The sequence below is a fragment of the Micropterus salmoides genome, unplaced genomic scaffold (genome assembly GCF_014851395.1).
Source record: "Micropterus salmoides isolate LMB-PRFRI ecotype aquatic unplaced genomic scaffold, ASM1485139v1 Ms_hic_scaffold_8, whole genome shotgun sequence".
Taxonomy (NCBI): Eukaryota; Metazoa; Chordata; class Actinopteri; order Centrarchiformes; family Centrarchidae; genus Micropterus; species Micropterus salmoides.
The window spans coordinates 3,404,137-3,421,682 of record NW_024044570.1 but is presented as its reverse complement, the minus strand read 5'-3'; the positions used below and the strand labels follow the sequence as shown (position 1 = coordinate 3,421,682).

The 17,546-nt window shown below is 44.5% G+C and overlaps 1 protein-coding gene across 2 annotated transcripts; it reads right to left on the bottom strand.

Annotated features, from left to right (window-relative positions):
- Nucleotides 1-16,450, bottom strand: tbc1d15 (TBC1 domain family, member 15). Of its 2 annotated transcripts, none has more exons than XM_038707093.1 (17): nt 16,332-16,450; nt 14,269-14,370; nt 13,881-13,955; nt 11,698-11,839; nt 9,506-9,713; nt 7,991-8,093; nt 7,469-7,666; nt 6,822-6,950; nt 6,548-6,651; nt 5,756-5,850; nt 5,520-5,636; nt 5,001-5,101; nt 3,987-4,086; nt 3,207-3,304; nt 2,448-2,564; nt 2,165-2,251; nt 1-1,337 (listed from the first exon to the last, which is right to left on the bottom strand). In XM_038707093.1, exons 1-17 carry the CDS (start codon nt 16,353-16,355, stop codon nt 1,152-1,154), a joined length of 1,986 nt encoding a protein of 661 aa, XP_038563021.1. In that variant the 5' UTR covers nt 16,356-16,450; the 3' UTR covers nt 1-1,151. The 2 variants fall into 2 exon arrangements, with proteins under 2 accessions (XP_038563021.1, XP_038563023.1); XM_038707095.1 differs by having other exon boundaries at nt 7,469-7,663.
- Nucleotides 16,451-17,546: the final 1,096 nt, after the last annotated feature.

The following is a 17,546-nucleotide window of genomic DNA, read 5'->3' as shown; positions in this document are numbered from 1 at the left end:
TGCTCCTGAAATCGTTTTATTGCCCGTCGATTACATGAAGAGCTGAAATCAGAAATACGGAGCGGTTCAGTTTCACTCCTCAGTGTTTCACCCGCTAATCTGATAGTTCTTAAAGATAACTCCAGATATGTGTCCTTTATTAATAAACATATTTATTGTCCTGCCAATCATTCAGTGATAATAATAAAGCTGTGGATTCACGTCAGACAGCGTCATTCAAACAGCTGCTTCTGCTGCTTTCAAAGGAAAAGTTTCACATGTTGAAAATAAATGAGGAGATTTATATTAAAAGATAAAATAATTCAGATGTTCATGAAATCAAAAGCTAAATTTGTCTGAAACCTGTAATAACTTTGGTTTGAACGTTCCCTAAAATGCTGCAGTGTTCACCACATGAAACACACATCAGGGGAAACTCTTTTATTCCACTTCAGATGGAACCAGCAGTTTCATGTTGGACTGATACGGAGAGGGGGTCACGCGATGAGAGCTGGAGGCGTTTGATCTGGGTGGTACAGCGAGCGGCGAGCAGCGAAACGAGGCGTTTGGTTCAAATTAAAACTGCCGTACTGTGAGAAAAGAAATATCAGGAGTGGAAACACGCAGCCAGGAAAGCACGAGGCCGGACCGGACGGCTCAGATAAACACGTCACGGGTCAGAAGACGACACCCCCCCCCCCCGGTCCAAACCTCCGTTCAGACTGCGGGGGACTGGGGGGGGATGACATGTAGCCAAACTGTAGCTGGATCAGCTGTTAGCATGTACAGACAGCTGTCTCTGGATCACTGAGAGGCTGAGGAACCTTAAAACCATGAAGCAAGCGTCTCTCGGGAAGTGGACGTCACATGTTTTGTGTGTTCAGATCTGACTGAGTGTGACGTCGGAGTCAGATTCACCTCCAGCTCTCCGCCGCCCCCCTGTGGAGGCTTCAGTCTCTCTCTGCTGGCTGAGCGGAGCATCACGAGCAGGACAGAAGGAATGACTGACTGAAAGAGACAATATGGTACAAGAGATTACAAAAATAAGATTCTGAATAATCTTAAACCCTTTTTACATTCTCCTCCTCTTCTTCTTTTCTGTTGTCGGGGCGATTCGCTGCCTCCGTCCTCCTGCTGACGCTGAGTCAGTCTCTGATTGGACCGGCTTGTCACTACGACGTGAAGGCAACTTTGCAGCTGTTGTGAGAGCTGGTTTCTCTCAAGTGTCCGTGGCCGTTGGAGCAGGCGTCCGGTCGCTGTGCCGGTCGGGGAGCCGGAGGAGATCCAGAGTCCGTCGGGTCGGAGCCGGAAACGTCCGTGTCGAAGCCCAAGATGACGCTGATAGAGCGAGGCAAATCCTGAGGAAGACACAGACGGGTTGGCCAAAAGGAAAAAGACTCGTGAGTTACACGGGATTCTCAAACTCATTCTCTTCACTGCACCGGAGAAAAGTATTTACATCGTCCTGAACCACAGTTTTGTCTTCGTGGGCTTTAAAACATAAAACAGCCTTATCCTCTGCTGATCTGCTGCTTTCTAAGAAACCCCAGTGATTCCCTTCCTTTGGAGAACGCAACACGCTCACATGGCGTCCGTCCAGGTCAGGCTGCTTAGAGCGACAGCAGACACCAATACTAAAAACATCTGATGTCAAAGTTTCACTCCCACTTGGTTTTCTGGGGAAAGTAATGGCCGCCATCAGAGGATGCTTTCAGCCAGCGCAGAGCGACCTCGCAGATCTAAGCGGGGACGCAGGCGGAGCGCCACTAGCCGTCTGAAAAGGCCTTGAGAGGCACCTGAAGTGTAGATTCTCCTGCTCGCTATATTATCGCTGCTGCTGGTCTAGTTGACTATTAAAGGCAGGCCAGAACGGTCCCAGGTGTCATCGTGTGACCTCTGACCTCTGGTTGTGTCCTCATGAACTGCATCTGGTGTCATCATGTGACCAGAATTACACACTTTGGTCACATGACGGCAACTAAACCCTTATTTTCACTCTCGATTATTTGACCAGTTGTTTGGTCTGTAAAACGTCGTGACGGCGTCCTCAGACGTCTTATTTTGTCAACAACCCAAAGATGATATTCAGTGTACCGTCACAGAGGAGCAAAGAAACCAGAACGTATTCACATAAGAGAGCTGGAAGGTTTTTTTAAATGACAGACAGACAGATGTCTGAACGCACCTTACAGCTCTGTATCTGCAGACTGATGCCCTCGGCTTTCTGAAGGATTTCTTCTATGTCCAGTTTCATCGAAAGCTCGTTGATGTGCTGCAACAAGAAAAGACAAAATACTGTTCAGCACCAGGTTTCTTCAGAGGAAAGGATCCAAACAGCTTTAAACACGAGAACACGGTCCTCTCTCTGCATGTCGGACTGGCTGCAGAGCCTCAGAAGGGGGGCGGGCCGGGTCCAGACACCGGCTGCACACTTCAGGACAGAACATAAAGCTGCAGGACCAGCTCACCTTGAGGATTTCGTTGAAGCCGTAGTTCTCCTCCATGATCTTCTGTTTCTCAGAGTCCAGGATGGCGCAGCAGACCAGCAGGTGGAAGTTCTGACAGGGCAGACCGGTCCACATCACCTGGGGGGGTCACAGAGTGAGAGAGGCACTGATTGAGGACTTTGAGGCCGATTCTTGTCCTTGTTTGTAATTTCAGCTGTCAGTTAGCTTTTCAGAATATCTGCGCTGTTGTATTAACGTCTTGCTGCTTCCCGCCTCGGCCAGGACGCTCTTGGAAAAGAGATTTCCAATCCTGGTTGAATAAAGGTTTTAGAAAAGCATTTAACAAACTGGAACCATCACATGTTTGGCAGCTCTGCTTAAATGAATGGTTCAATAATGAAATTAGTTTAATTAGATTCATTTTCTATCAATCATCAACAGTTTCAGCTCTAAAACGTTTAAACGTTCAGTGGGAGGAAACAAACTGAAGCACAGAGTTTGTGTCTCTTGTGTCATTTCAGAGTCTGAGGGTTCTGGATTTTTTCAGAGGATCTGAAGCTGATGAGAAAACAAGGGAGTCAGATTTAGATGAGACCGAAAGATGTGAGGGAAGAAAATGAAACAGAAAAAACAGTGAGGGGTGATTTGAGACAGCTGAGAGATCAGAACAGATGCTTCCATTCAGATCCAGTTTATCTGCTGCGTTCCTGAAATAAACTAAACAGCGATGGAAAGACAGAAGATGCAGCTGAAGTTTGCACATGTTGTGGTGAAACTCACCTCCCAGAGCCGCAGGACGTCCTGGAAGCTGAGCTCCCGCTTGAATCTGATCAACAACCAGCGGAAACAGAAATACAGATAACCTGAATCCTGAGACTCTGCAAAGCAAACGCAGCGTTAGAGTCAGAGGGGAGAAGCACCGGCGCCACATCCTGTCAACACTTAATCTCCTGACCTCTAACAAAAACTAACAGGAAGTCAGAGCTGAGCAGAACCTGAAGGTTTCTGGGTAACACCGACCAAAAGTTTCTTCATCACTTTAAGGTTCAATTCTCACAAGAGAGTAGAGAAATAACTGAAGGTACAATAACGTGTGACGTGTTCTGTGTATTATTAAACATGACAGGCTGGAGTTCTGAGTTAAAGTTAAAGTCTTTTTGTTTTGCAGTACAGAGACTCAGATACTAATCACACATTTTACAGTGTAAAACTCAACATGAGCTCTCTCCGCTGAGCAAACTGTCACTGAGCAGCTGACTGAGACATCCACACTTCGGTTTAAAACTAAGTCGTAGCAGGTGGGTGGAGCCCGAGAGTCTCGTTCTACTGCAGCCGGTTCTACAAAGACGAAGCTCAGGGCCTCTAAAGGGCCCGGTGTACTTCATCAGAACCGCCTGTCAGACGGTCCAGCAGCTTCAGAAACCTTTCCTGGGACACACTGGGTCTGAGGCTGCTGGAACTTCTGACTGCGAGCTGGAGGAGATGAACATGATCACACTGCATCTTTAACGTGGCTGAGTCTCTGGCATACTGATTAATATCTGGTGGACTTTGTCATACCGAGGTAGTTCCAGAAGGCCAAGTCCAGCAGTCTCAGCAGAGTACTGAGCTGTATCAGCTGGGTCTTCATGCCCTGCATCTGCTCCTCGAAGTTCTGGTGCTATAAAACCACAACACCACACACATTATTCACATATTCAACTTTACATATTTATTATTTAGTACATGTTTGTCAAAGCGGATTAAAGGGCAGCCGCACTGCTACGGATCAGGGGCCATATTACAGAAAGTTCCTGTCTTAAGTCCTAAGTTAAGACAGGAAGAGTCTAAGATGGGATTTTTCTCTATTTGGTATTACAGAAGCAAATCCTAACTCACTTTATGAATCCTATCTTATCTTTTCTCAGGTTAGGAAATCCTAAAAACTCAATCCAACATCGTTTATCAACTTTTATGTCTGTTACCTAGCAACCGATGGCACTTTTCTCATTTTGTTTTCAGACCAAAAGCGAAGCGAGCCTTCGCGTAGAGCCGCGACTTCCTGTCGGGCGGCGCGAAGCGCGAGTTTAAAATTTCCAACTCAAGCGAATTTTCGCTGGTCCTAATTGCCAAATGTTCTCACGTGAGGATTAAATTCCCATTTGGTCTGAAAGCACCATTAGAGGTGTTGGTAACCTCCGTTAGCGAGTGGGCTAACACAGCGGACACCGTCTATGTCCGGCGTCCAGCGGAGCGTTGAGGCCGTCAAAAAGAAAATAGGTCCATCTACAGTGATATGAAGACACAGTGGTGGAAAAGTAAAAGTTAGGAGAGTTTATTTAAGAATTTACTTGATGCTTTTCTTATCTAAATTTAGGAACTGTTCATCTGTAATCAGGTCCCAACCCTTATTACCATGGTTACCAAGCAGTTAGGATGGGATCTGTAGGTTAGGAGGTTTCTGTAATACGGCCCCCGACCTCAGTGGGCACAAAATGTTTATCACAGCCAACCTGTAGCAACATTCCCTCCCCAAACAGAGCTTCACAGCTACCGGAGATCTGTGGGCCTGGACGCCGCTGTGCGTTAACTCACCATCTGGTCCATGAAGGAGACAAAACACCAGAAGGCGTCCACCTCGTTCTCCATCACGTAGAGGATCGGAGACAGCAGGTCGCTCATCCCCTGAACGTAACCTGAGGAGGAGAGTTCAGAGTCGCTGTGAGGAAGGTGACGGCCTCCTCGTCGCTCCACACAGACCTCACGTAGACACAGACTAAAAGGTTGCACACGCTGTTTTTTTTACGCACACACGAGACGTAACGAAAATGAAGTGTGACATGGAAATGTGCGAGCCGACCGGACTCTCGTCTGGCTCCATCAGTCGGCATCGCCAAAGTACTGACACTCGACAAGTGTGACGAAGAAACGTTCCTGCTGCGGATACTGAGCGAAGTCTGAGAGCGTCTTTAGTTTGCAGACACACACATTACAGATTAGAATAAAATCAGTTGGATGGAAACTCACTGAACGAATCCTCACACACAGTAAAGTAGATCAGGAGAATCTTTATCAACACCAACCGTAGCTGCATGACTGTAGCGGTGAACTCACCCAGGTCAAAGTCGTACATGCAGTAGGTCATCAGGATGTCGTGGAGCAGCACCAGGCCTGGGTTGTCGATGCCTTCATAGAACCTGTTGGTTCGGTCTGTTCGGTTCACGTCTTTCTCTGTAAACACGAGTGCAGAGGTTAGAACGGTGAAGTTTACAGCGCACTTCAGAGCTCAGAAGCTTAAAAAGGAACCCTGAGAAACTCCAGGATTTCTTCCTTTGTGGTTTCAGCCTCACCGATCAGACTCCTGTAGTCTCTCAGCCTGGAGTTTCTCCTCTCCTGCTCCTCGCTGACCGACTTCCACTGCAGCTTCATCCTGAAGTATTCGTCCCTGTCAGCCAGGAGACACAAAAACGGCATCAACACCAGCGGCACGCTCACACCTCAGAACCAGAACAACCACAGAGGGAGGGCTGCGCCTAACAAGCACTTCCATCAATCTGCACATTGTTTCCTCAAAGTTTTCTGAGGCGACGTCTCGTTTATTCCAGCTAACAAAGCCAAAGATGCTAAATTTATTATAAAAAACAACCCATGATCCTGGGTCAGCTCTGCTGGACTGAGACGCTTCTCAGTCTGCCTTCTTGCGGACTTGTGAAACCTCATCAGTCGGTTCCAATTCAAACGTCTGCATCTAGCCAAGAACAGTCAAATACCCGGGTGTGTTCTCGCTACGTTTCACCGAGTATGCATCGGGTGGTGAACTTGCCCAAACTTGGCGTACTTGGTACTGAGAAAGGCCCCCGGAGACTGGAGGCAGCTGGAGCTCTCTGAAGTGTTTGTGTTGGTGGGGAGTTGAGGCCAGTGGAAGACAAGTGTGACTTTTCTGTCGTGACCATGCTAAGCTAGATATAAAGATGTAAATGAGCACAATATGTCTCCTTAAAGTCAGGCTGTAGTCCGTCCACTTTAAAGTTCCAGAGGACGTTAACGCCTGTTATTAGACTTCCTGGCTGCTTCCCGTCAGGTGGTGTCCCTAATAAAAGTGGCCACTGAGTGTATCTGCAATGACAAAGTAGTGGTCGTACGTTTTGGCTCTCTGCAGGGCTTTCCTCTCCTCCAGCGTGCTGGCCCAGGGGAAATACCCCAACAGGAACTTCCAGGCCTCCTTCCTCACAGCATGACAGAGTCCCTGCAGAGTCACAGCAGGAAACACAGCATCAGGAAAAGGCCATGACGGACACCTCAGACATGCAACACAGTGGAGGGGGATAATGTGGACGAGTCATTTTCAGTCCAACTCACTAAAGATCTCTGCTGCTAAGTGTTCAGAGAGTTACAGAGGTAATAAATTCAACATGCCCCTTTGAAGATGACTTGTTGGAGGCGCGAGATGTTGATCATCCTCCCCTCTGGATCCTGGTGTTTGGTCCAGTCCTCTGCTGACAGCGGCTCCCGCCTCGTCACCTGAGGCCTCGTCCCCAGGTCGATCTGACAGGAACAAAGCCAGAGAGAACACAGTATGTTATGACTATATATATATATAAAAGCAGAAATCTGTCATATAAAGTCTCTATTCATTGGCCTTCAAATCGAGTTCAGTTTTAACCTTTTTATGTGTGTGTATTTGTTGTGTATCCTGAATTTACAATTTAAATAAGTAAGGTCACATGAGTAAGTTTCCCCTTAACTGCCACCAACAGGTCTGGTTACCTGAAGGATGTCCGTCAGTGACGTTCAGTGGTTTTCAATCACACATGGGCGAAGCCTGCACACACCTGAGCACGCCTAAGGTGTCTGTTGGGACGCCACTCTAGCGGCATAACGAATATATAAACTCATTTGTCTGACCTTAAGAACTGTTTTGTAACATTTCAGTCCGTCTCCTCTGTGGAAACGCCAGCTGCTATGATGGAAACGAGTCGTTCTTTCCCTGTTCAAGTCTGATAAGCTGCATTTTGTTCACTTGTTAGACGTGTTATCGTGGCAGCGTGCGAGCCTCCTCTCACCCTGGTGATGACCTCGAAGCCGGGCTCCTCCTGCTGGTTGATCTCCAGCCCCGGGATGACTTCACCCAGCAGGTCGGCCACTTCCTCCGGGGGGCGCTGGTGCTGCTCCTCTGTCCCCCGGAAAGCGTCAAATATGTAGTTGGTGACTTTGGAGAAGCCTCCCAGGGTGGTGACATACGGGTCCTTCCTGAGCTTCTGCTGGAGACAAACTATAACCTCAACATCCAGCTCCTGCACCAGAGTTTCTGAAGCTCCTCTGAGCTGAGTCAGCTTCTGATTTAAATCATCAAACTCATCAAAAGAACAACATTTAATTCAGGTCTGAAACACATGATGCTGTAACCGTGGAAACATCAGACGGCAAACAGGACATGCTTCTTGTGCTTAAAAAGTAAAATCTTTCATAGGTCACAGTGTTTCATGGTAGTTTCCACCGACAACATGGACTCGTTTCCATGTTGGGTTAAAAACACGCGCGTTAAACGACAGCAGGATAAGTGAGTGCGTGATTTAGCTTCTTACATGAACGAGGCCGAAGTTGTTGTCATCCAGAAGGTTCTCAAAGGACTGCGAGAGAGCTTTGTTCGGCGTGCTGACCAACAGACACGTTTCGTCATCTGGAGCCCTGCAAACAGGAAACACCAGAACCCGAGACCCTCAGAACCACAAACACTGCATCATGTACTTCACTACGTATACATGAAAGTCACCTACAGATGTTAATAAAATGAAGAACCATTGCAGAGTGGGAGGCACACAGGTAACTCATCATGGGACAAACTATGAATAAATAACCTATAAATAAAAACTGCAAAAATAAAGCTCTGAGGTTGTTACTTTACGTCTGAACTAAACATCAGAAACCCTTTCTTAAAACTTGATACGCAGACTTTCATTTCATGTCATCATTCATTCGTTAAACACCATTTTTGGGTTGAATCACTGAAAAAGTAGACGTGGGAAGGCTCCTTCAAAATAAAATCCAGACACAGAGACACGTCAGCCTTTTCATTCATCTCTGTAACAGCGTCTAACAAAAGACGGGGCAGCCAATCAGGAGGCAGACAGTGCTGCTGGAGCTCTGGGTCTGAAAATATCCGGCGTTTAATCCAGATGATTTCATTATTAAAGGCTCTGATAAGAACTTTAATAACAGCTCTCTGAGATACAGAGAGACACGTGTCCTCCGCAGAAAGAGGCAACGTGAGGAGACGTGTCCGGGCCGCGGGCCGTCCGCTGAGGAGACAAGCCTCGCCACAGTCACTCTGCACGCATGCAGATCACACGAATTAGCATCTTCAGCCGCTGTCAGCATTTACTGTTCACAGAACTACAGTGTTTCTGCCGCTGCTCTGCGTCATTAAACCACGCTTATGCTGTGCGATCGTGCGCAGTAGACGCTGCTGCCAACAGGAAGTAGCCCTGTAGGAGTATTTCATAGGACCAAAAGTGGCTTCACTGCTCTCTGTTCAAATCCAAAACTCATCTGCTGGATTTTTCAGTTTTCATAGGTGGAGGCGGCTTGTTACTATGCAGCACCGAGCTGTGGTCAGTTCAGGAGTTTTCTGTGGGCCTTTTCACTTTGTAAAACTGTTAGATGCACTGAAAAGATATTTAACACAATAAAAGGAAAGGGATCAGAATTTGACCTCTTTCAGTTCGGTTAAATTTATCTGCTGTGAAGAAGCCACCTGAGCAGTGCACCCTGGGAGTTATGTTTTATCTGAGGGCAGCTGAGCAGGCAGCTTCAAGCTGCTCTGCCCTCCTTTTTTTAGGATACTTTTATACGACTCTGTAACCAGCTGTGCAAAAAAACAAAAGTCCGCCCTTCAAATGACGGCGTGAAGTCTGACTGAATTTTATTTTGCCCGCTGTAGGAGAATATTTAAACCAATAGACCGCATGATCTGATTGGAGCTTCTCCCGTCCCGCCTGCTGTTTGACTCAGACAACCAGGTCCAGTCTCACAGCAGCCTGAACTCGGGCTCACTAAAGCCAGTCCTGGTTACTCATGCTGTTGTGTTGTTGGATACTCACTCGCTGAGCAGAGCGAATCTCCGCAGGGTGTCCAGGAACTCTTTGCTGCCGCCCTGGTGGAAGTGCAGAGCAGGCAGCGAGGCGGACGACTCCTTCAGTCTGAACACCAGGAAGGTCCAACCCTCCACCTTCACCGTGATGGACCTGAGGTCGCCAACACTGAAGGTCAACGCCCACCTGCTCCTCTCATGGCTGTGGTTCAGAGCGCCTGAGAGACCATGGAGAGGGACCAGAAAACACACGCTTCATCAACCAGGTTCTACAGCAGGTACTACAGGTACTGCAGCAGTACTATAGCAGTACTGCACACAACCTCCCCACTACACTAACATACCATTGTAGTCATTGTCTGTAATGTTGTTATTTTACCAGGAACTCTGAGCTCAGAAACTTCACCTGAACTTTTTTTCTGTTTGTCTGAAAGTGTTTCTGTCACCTGTCAATCAAAACTGAGAGACCACAGACCTCCTGAGCCAAAAGTAAAGATCAATATCCCAACTTATCCAGAGAGATTTAATCATTACCAGCTGAAATAAATCTGATTGTTTCTTTCCTGAACTCTGCTGTCGGCCTCCAGCCTGCAGGTGTCGCAGCATTTCACTGCACATGAGGGCGGGAGGTTGAATGTGAATCAGTATTTGGGTGGAGAGGTGAGTTACGGAGTTGCACAACACACAGATTCACAGAGCTGTGAGTTTTCTTGTCATTAGAGGAGAGAAGTAGCTGCTCGTGTCCAGCTGTTACTAACTCCTGTTCACTCAGTGAGAAACGTTACTGAACCAAAGTAAACTTGTCTGTTTGTGTCTGACCAAAGATCCTCTGTGAGGGAAGACGCTCCGCTCTGCAGACCAACAGAGTGAGACGTCTCCTCTAATAAAACCATCAGCCATCACGTCCTCCAGCTGAACTTCAGATCAACTGCTCAGCTTCAGTATTTAGCATCTACGGCTGTTGCTCCAAAGTGTCAGATACATATTTATATAAATGTCAGCTCAGACTCAGAATCGGCAGATGGTCCATATTAAAGGACACCTGTGTGTGAAACAGTATTGACAGCTTGGCACTGTAACTGTTGAGCCGTGTTCACATGTTGAGAATGCAGTGAAACGTGTCTGTCAGGAGCTTCCAACACTTTCATTTCCTCAAACACCCAAAACAGATTTCTGGCTCCTTTTACGGTCGAGACCTTTAGATTAAAACTTGCAGTCGAAGTATTTAAATGACGAAACAAAGAAAAATACAAAGAGGAAACAGAGAAACTAAAATGAGTTAGTGCTGACGAAAGCATTAACTCATTCTTTATGTTTAAACAAGTGAAAATACACGAGCCGGATTAAAGAGTAATTTTGGTATTTTAACCCTTTTTCCACATCTGGTGGGGTTGAAATGCCTCGTGGGTACAGGAAGGTTTTAAAACTCGGGTAGCGTTTTAGTGCGGACGGGCAAAAACGGAGGACTTTAGATACGATGACGCTCACGCTCGGCTCCTGCAAAGCAGAAACACGACGCTGCTGACAGAGTCTATGTTTTGGTGTTTTTATTCAAATATTCTGTACCGTGCAAACAACACTTACAGCCTACACTTGCCAAACTCCCGTGTAACATTCAGTAACAGTCCCAGCTCGTTATTGGTCCATGCAAAATAAAATCTTCTTCGTCTGCATTTCTTTATTCTTTCTCCAAATCTTCTGTAACTACAGAACAGACCATCTGCTTCCTGTTGGTGCGCGCCCAGTGTACGTGTCGGCCACTAGATGTGCGTTTTCAGTCGTTTTAATACAGACGGACATCAGCTCTGATACGCAGCTAAAATGCTGCTGTGGACGGAGATCGTGTCCGTTTTAAACTACCGGAGCAGTGTGGGCGGGGCCTCAGCCTGTTACACCAGGTGTCTGACAGCCTCATGGAACGGATCCCTACGAGGGACTCCCGGTGACCCCCTTTGTTTTTAACAGGAAACTGAAATCTGGTGAGAGGTGAGTTGCTGCAGGAGGACGCCGGTGGAAACGAGTCATTTAAACACCAAAAGTTGTAGAAACACCAAAATGATCCTTTAACGGTATTAACAAACTTAAACTTTCTAAACTTTCTAAGTGGAATTTCAGTTTAGGGTCTGCTCCCTGAGCCCATCATCTTATCACCAGGTTCTACACTTCAGTGCTTCTCACTGATGTTAGATGAGGAGAACTCACCTTCTCCGTTTGTACAGGCTTTCTTCTTGAAGGACACGGCGTTGACCATGTCCCACTCTGTCTCGTAGCTGTGCTGTGTCTCCAACAGCTGGTGGGACCTCGCTCCTGAACACTGGTCCCACTCCACGACTGAGCTGGAGTCCTGACGACACACACAAAGTCATTTCAACGTTTTCTGCATTAGAAGGAGTTTACTCTACTTCTCTTAGGAGGGGAATTCTGAATCGAAGGCTGGTGCTCCCTGGTGGTTGGTGGGTTTAAGGCGCTGACCGTGAACTGCCAGCGGACCTCCTCGGTTGTTCTGTCTATTAGCCATGAATAAAAGCCTCAACAAATACTTTAGCAAGCATGTAACGGGCTGGACTTTGGGCCGAGCTCTGTAACTAACCCACATTTACATTTAACTCTATGAAGTGTGTTGGGCTTTGTAAAGGTGTTGAATAATAAACTTTTCCTTAAAGAAAATTTAAAGGTTTTCTGCTGAAATCAAACAGGTTGAATTTTGAAGATGGAATTCATCTGAACTTAGGGCTGGACAATAAAACAACAATAATTATCGCAATATAATTTTTTTTCAATAACAATATAACAAATGTTCAATACATTTTCAAATCACTTAAATCATACACAAATTAGGACTTAATTTTTTATTAAGATGTTTATTTTGTTGAGGAAAAAGCACACTTACTTACTTTTACTCATGCATATTTGATTTGATTTAATTTAATCAGATTTGTTTTGAATGTTCTACCTCAGATTTAAAGAAGAGTTTAAACCACAATTAACCATTAAGTTTTTTCAACTTTCACTCAGGAGGAAAAATCAGCCTTTAAACTCATAATGATTTGATATATATATCGATATCGAAAGATATGGAACTTTTTATCGTGACAACGTTTTTGTCCATATCGTCCAGCTGAACTACACGAGAGTCTGAAGTATGCTGGTGAAGGTGACCGTGTTCTTAGACAAATGTGTTTAATGCACAAGTTCACAGAATAGTATTGCATATAGGGATGTCACGAGAACAGATCCTTCGATCGATACTAAAATTCTGAAAATATGTCGGTACTGAAGGTACCGGAGGTCCAAAACATGTGGAAGATAGAGACGAGTGTAGCTGAAGCTCCGCCTCGACTCGTCCAATAGAAAAGAGTTTGGAAACCAGGTGAAGTTAGTTTCACTTCTGTTTCTCCGTTTGATCACATGAAAATACACAAAGATGACGAATAGACAACGCTCCTGTTACTGAAATGATTTTATTTGATGATGTTATTTTATATATTTAGTACGGGGGTGGAAAATAATAGATTTTTAGTCTCCTCTTCAGACTGCCGTCTGGAAGCAGAGCAGGAAGCTTTTTAGCTGCTAGTTCAAGTTCGTTTGTCGTCATTCATCCACATATCGAGGACACAATGAACCAAATGCCGTTTCTCACGGCTCACGGTGCTCAATACTGGATTAGAATAATGAACTTTCAGGACACAAACATGTAACCACACTAGACGGGACAAGAACAGGAACAGATATATTAAGGTGGAGTGAACGAGGTTTGGCTGGAGAGGGTAAAGTGCGTAGTTCAACCCCCATCTGACTCTGTACAAGAGCTGGGTGATGTGGCTAAAAACGTTATCACGATAAATGTCAAATCATTATTTCTTTCAAGTTTAAAGTTTTTGCTCCGGAGCAAAAAGACACCAGATGGTTAATTATGTGGTTAAACTTTTCTTTATGGTCAGAACGTGACAAACACCTGATGCCAAACTGTGGATCACCTAACAAATCTGAGATAGAAACATTCAAAACTATTATGATAAAAATATTTTTTCAGTCCCTTTTCCTCAACAAAATAAATATCTTAATAGAAAAGTGCTAATTTGTTTGCGATTCAAATGAAATCAAACATTTATTGACGATCTATTGAACATTTGTTATATTGTTATTGAGGAAAAATATATTGCGATAATTATCTTTACTGTTTTATTGCCCAGCCCTACTCTATACTAGCAGCAGAGGACATTCCCGCCCTTGAGGTGACGCATCGACGATTCGAATCGTTGACCTGATAATCGTAATCGAGTCGTGAGACCAGTGAAGATGCACACCCCTAATATTGCATGGTACTGTGGTAATGTGTCGTGAAACACACTGAAGTGAAATCCAGGAGGCAAACTGAGACAAACCTTTCCAGCACACAGCATGTTCGATGGGTCGACGGTCTCTTCCAAAGGTCTGTACTCCACGATGATCTCTGCATCCTGACGGTGTGGAGAGACAATCAACAAGATTCAAGCATTAATGACACCCACGTCCAGCTAAAACAATCGATTAATCACTCAGAATATTAACTGTTAATGTCTCTGATAATCTATTAAATGTTTAAAACTTTATTCAACAGTTTTCAGCTTCTCAAATGTGAATATTTCTTTATCATTTCAAGTCGTCAGCTGGGAACTATTTTCTGACAATTTATAGACTAAAAAATAATCTGCAAACGAGTCGGTAATGAAAACAGACTCTACACCCACGTGTGAATACCAGACAGGGCCATTCTTAACTCGCCGTTTTTACCTTGTCAACAATCCGAAGTGACCCTGAAATCAGTAAATCCTGCTCGATGCCATCTTCATCGCCGCCCGGATGTATGAAGACTCCTTCGTGTTCAAAGATAACCTGTGTGAAAGATGCGGTGTTAAGGCTGGTCCAGTTCAGACTGCTCCTCTGACCGTGCTTTACATTACACACATAGTGAACGCTAAGATGCAGAGAGACGCAATTTCCGGGTGGGGCGGTGTGTAAGACGAGCTGGCCGCAACGCGAAGCGATTAAAATTTTGTACTTTACTGTGAAACAAGTTAGCCTAGCCCTGATGTCGTTATTTCAGCATCAGTTTGATCCGTTTATTGAAACTAAATCACAGCTACGTATTTATTTTGGGTTCATCCAGCTGCGGTAATGGCTGGTTGTGTTCATTTGCCACGTGAGGAAACCAACGCAAAGATTAAACGCGTGTTTGGTCTGAACGCACAGGTCTGCGGCTGATTCTCTGATGCTTGGAAAAACTCGGGAGGATGTTAAACATCATTTCCTGCTGTTCTGAAAGGTTTTACCACAATCTGTGTAACACAAACAGGATTTTAACACGTTTCTCAAGTTGTGGCTGTGTTTTCTGTCCAGGTAGCTGCTCTTTTTGTAAAACACACGAAACATATTAAAAGAGTTTTAGTGTGAAAATATGAGATATAACTGATAACATTTTGTACATAAAATCAACAACAAACAAACAAAGGTGTTAAAATCTAGTTTGTGTTGCAGCAGACAGAATATTTCTTTTATCCAGATGTTTGAAGACAGCGATGTAAAACCAGCTCCTGGTGTATTTTTATGGAAACTGGGTGTTTAGCTCTGTGACTTGGATGTAAACACACAAGAGAAACAACCTGGAGCCACGTAACGTTTCCTGGAACAGTAATGTGTTTGTAGGTTAGCAAGTGTGCAGTGTTGTTTTAATAGAAAACAGAACAGAAACTTGGTTTGCTAACGATCGTATTTAGCAGACACACTGAACATCTGCTAATGTCAACAACAGTGGTGATTTGACACAAAGCAGTAACATGTGGGGTTCTTTGTTTGTTTGTTTTTTCCGGCACTGATGTTGACCTGTTTGGTGACTTCTCAGGGAGCCAATCTGTCAATAACCTTCAGCATTCAGACCAAACAAAAGTAAACATTTTGCTGTGATTTAAAAGCAATAAACGGACCAAACTAATGCCGAAATTACTACAACATGATGCAGTTTTGTTAAACATATGAATTCATGCTTTATCAGGTCTGTCAGAAAAACAGCAAGACAACAGTTTTAAAAAGGTTTGTTTTCTGAATGGAGTTCGGATCCATCAGGCCTGCATTATTCTAACCTGTTCACAGTGAAGTACGATAGCTGGAATAAAGTAACAGACACATATTTTCTGAACTCACCAGGTATTTCCTCTCTTGTGTTTTCTCTAAGCAGTCTCCTGTTTTGTCTGGTTTTAATATAAAGTGGTAACTTAGTCTCACAGAGCTCCGGGTGAACAAGGATGATACCAACAACAGTGGAAGTCTGAAACATCTCGCTGCTGAGAAGCGCGAGTAAAGATAAATCTACGTTTTAATCTGAAAAACTTAAATTAAAAAGTTGATTTGATAAAAGCAGTTAACTGTGAGCTCCTCCCGCCGGTAAACGGCTCCGTTATCAGAGACCGCTCAGACTGTTGGTGTTTCAGAAGCTGCGGAACTGTCCCGACCTAACGTTAGCTTTCACCGTTTCGTGTGGCCGCCCACGGGTCGTGCTGTGTAACGTTATCTTTAAACAACATATAAACACGGACTCGGATGTAAACCGTGTAAACCGTGTAGGCTGTAACGCTGTCGTGGCACCGCCGCCGCCGCTGCGGGCTGCTGATGTCGCTGTGGCTACAACACAGCTAGCGCACAGCGGCTAACGCTAGCTAACTTCAGCTAACTCATGAGCTAGTTCGCTAACTACGCTGCGCTGAACGAGCTGGAACTGCAGACCGACACGGCGATTAAACCCTGACCGAAGTTACAACGGACACACGTTTAAATATAAATAACGTTAACATGTTTTTTACCTTGACGAGGGAATCCGCCGCCATGTTGCCTCCTCTCTCTCGCTCGCTCCCTGCCGATGACGTCAGCACCTCACGTGCCTCTCAACTTCCAAAACAAAACTGACAAGTCAGCTTCCGATGCAAAGCTTTGGTGCGCACGCGCAATGCGGGTCACCTTTGTTGTTGTTTTGTTTTTCTTTGTTTGTTTCGCTTTTTTAAAAATAAAATATAAACATGCCGATAGCCGTAATGCGTTGCTTAATCTGTAGTCGGCGCATTTCGGTTTTATTTTGGAAAGTCACGTTTTTAAACCAAAAAGAAAAACAGCAAACAAGGTGCTTATTTATGTTTTTAGTTTTTTTTTTAAGTGCCTTTATTGAACACGTTCAGGTGAACAGGGCAACAATTTACAGTGATTAAATCACAACACAAGACAACGTTATACAAGGCAATAGCAGAAAATACGAGGACAGGTTAGAACATTTTTTATTTAAAAATTGTTATTTTAAAACAGACAGAGCAGCCAAGGTAGCAGCCATAAACACAACATATTAAAATGCGACATATACAACTTATAACATGACAAAATTCACAATAAAACAAAAAGTACAGCTAGAAAAACAACCACACGCCTCCTTCACCACATTCTTTATTGCACAAATTTTTCAATTGATATGCACGTCTCTGATTATATCATTTACCAAGGTATGAGGAAGACCAATTTCAGAATCAGAATACTTTATTGATCCCGAGGGTAAAATAGATACTCGCAAAGCATAAAGAATAGAAATAATAGTAAAAGTTGGTAAGCAGAGAATATAATAAAGTCTAACATATCTACAAATATAACGAATGAAAATACATGTGGATATTTAAAGTATTAACAGAAGTTATGAGATCTTTTATGATTCTGTCTTCCTCCTAGATCCAGTATGTTTCCCTCTCAGCTCATCTTTAACTGGCCTTAGAACAACAAATCTGACGTTTAGACTCCAGTGCTACAACATATTTAAATCCATCACTATCTATGAGTTCTGTAAACAGTCTTGTGAGACTCGACCTTGTAATATTCCCAGAAAACTGACGCCAGAGCTGATGTCTCTACCTGATCAGTCTAACGAGGACAGTTACACCAGAACCAGAGCTGGAAGGTCAGCTGAAAATCTAAGCAGCAAACAACACCAGAATAAATTAATAAATTGCAATGTAAGTGACTTGGATTTCTGTTGATGCCAA

Coding starts and splice junctions, on each gene's coding strand:
- tbc1d15 (XM_038707093.1), bottom strand. CDS start 16,355: ATGGCGGCGGATTCCCTCGTCAAG. Junction 6,652..6,821: donor AACAAGTCATCTTCAAAGGG/GCATGTTGAATT, acceptor GTGACTCTGCAG/GGACTCTGTCATGCTGTGAG. Junction 1,338..2,164: donor TGCAGATACAGAGCTGTAAG/GTGCGTTCAGAC, acceptor TGTCTTCCTCAG/GATTTGCCTCGCTCTATCAG.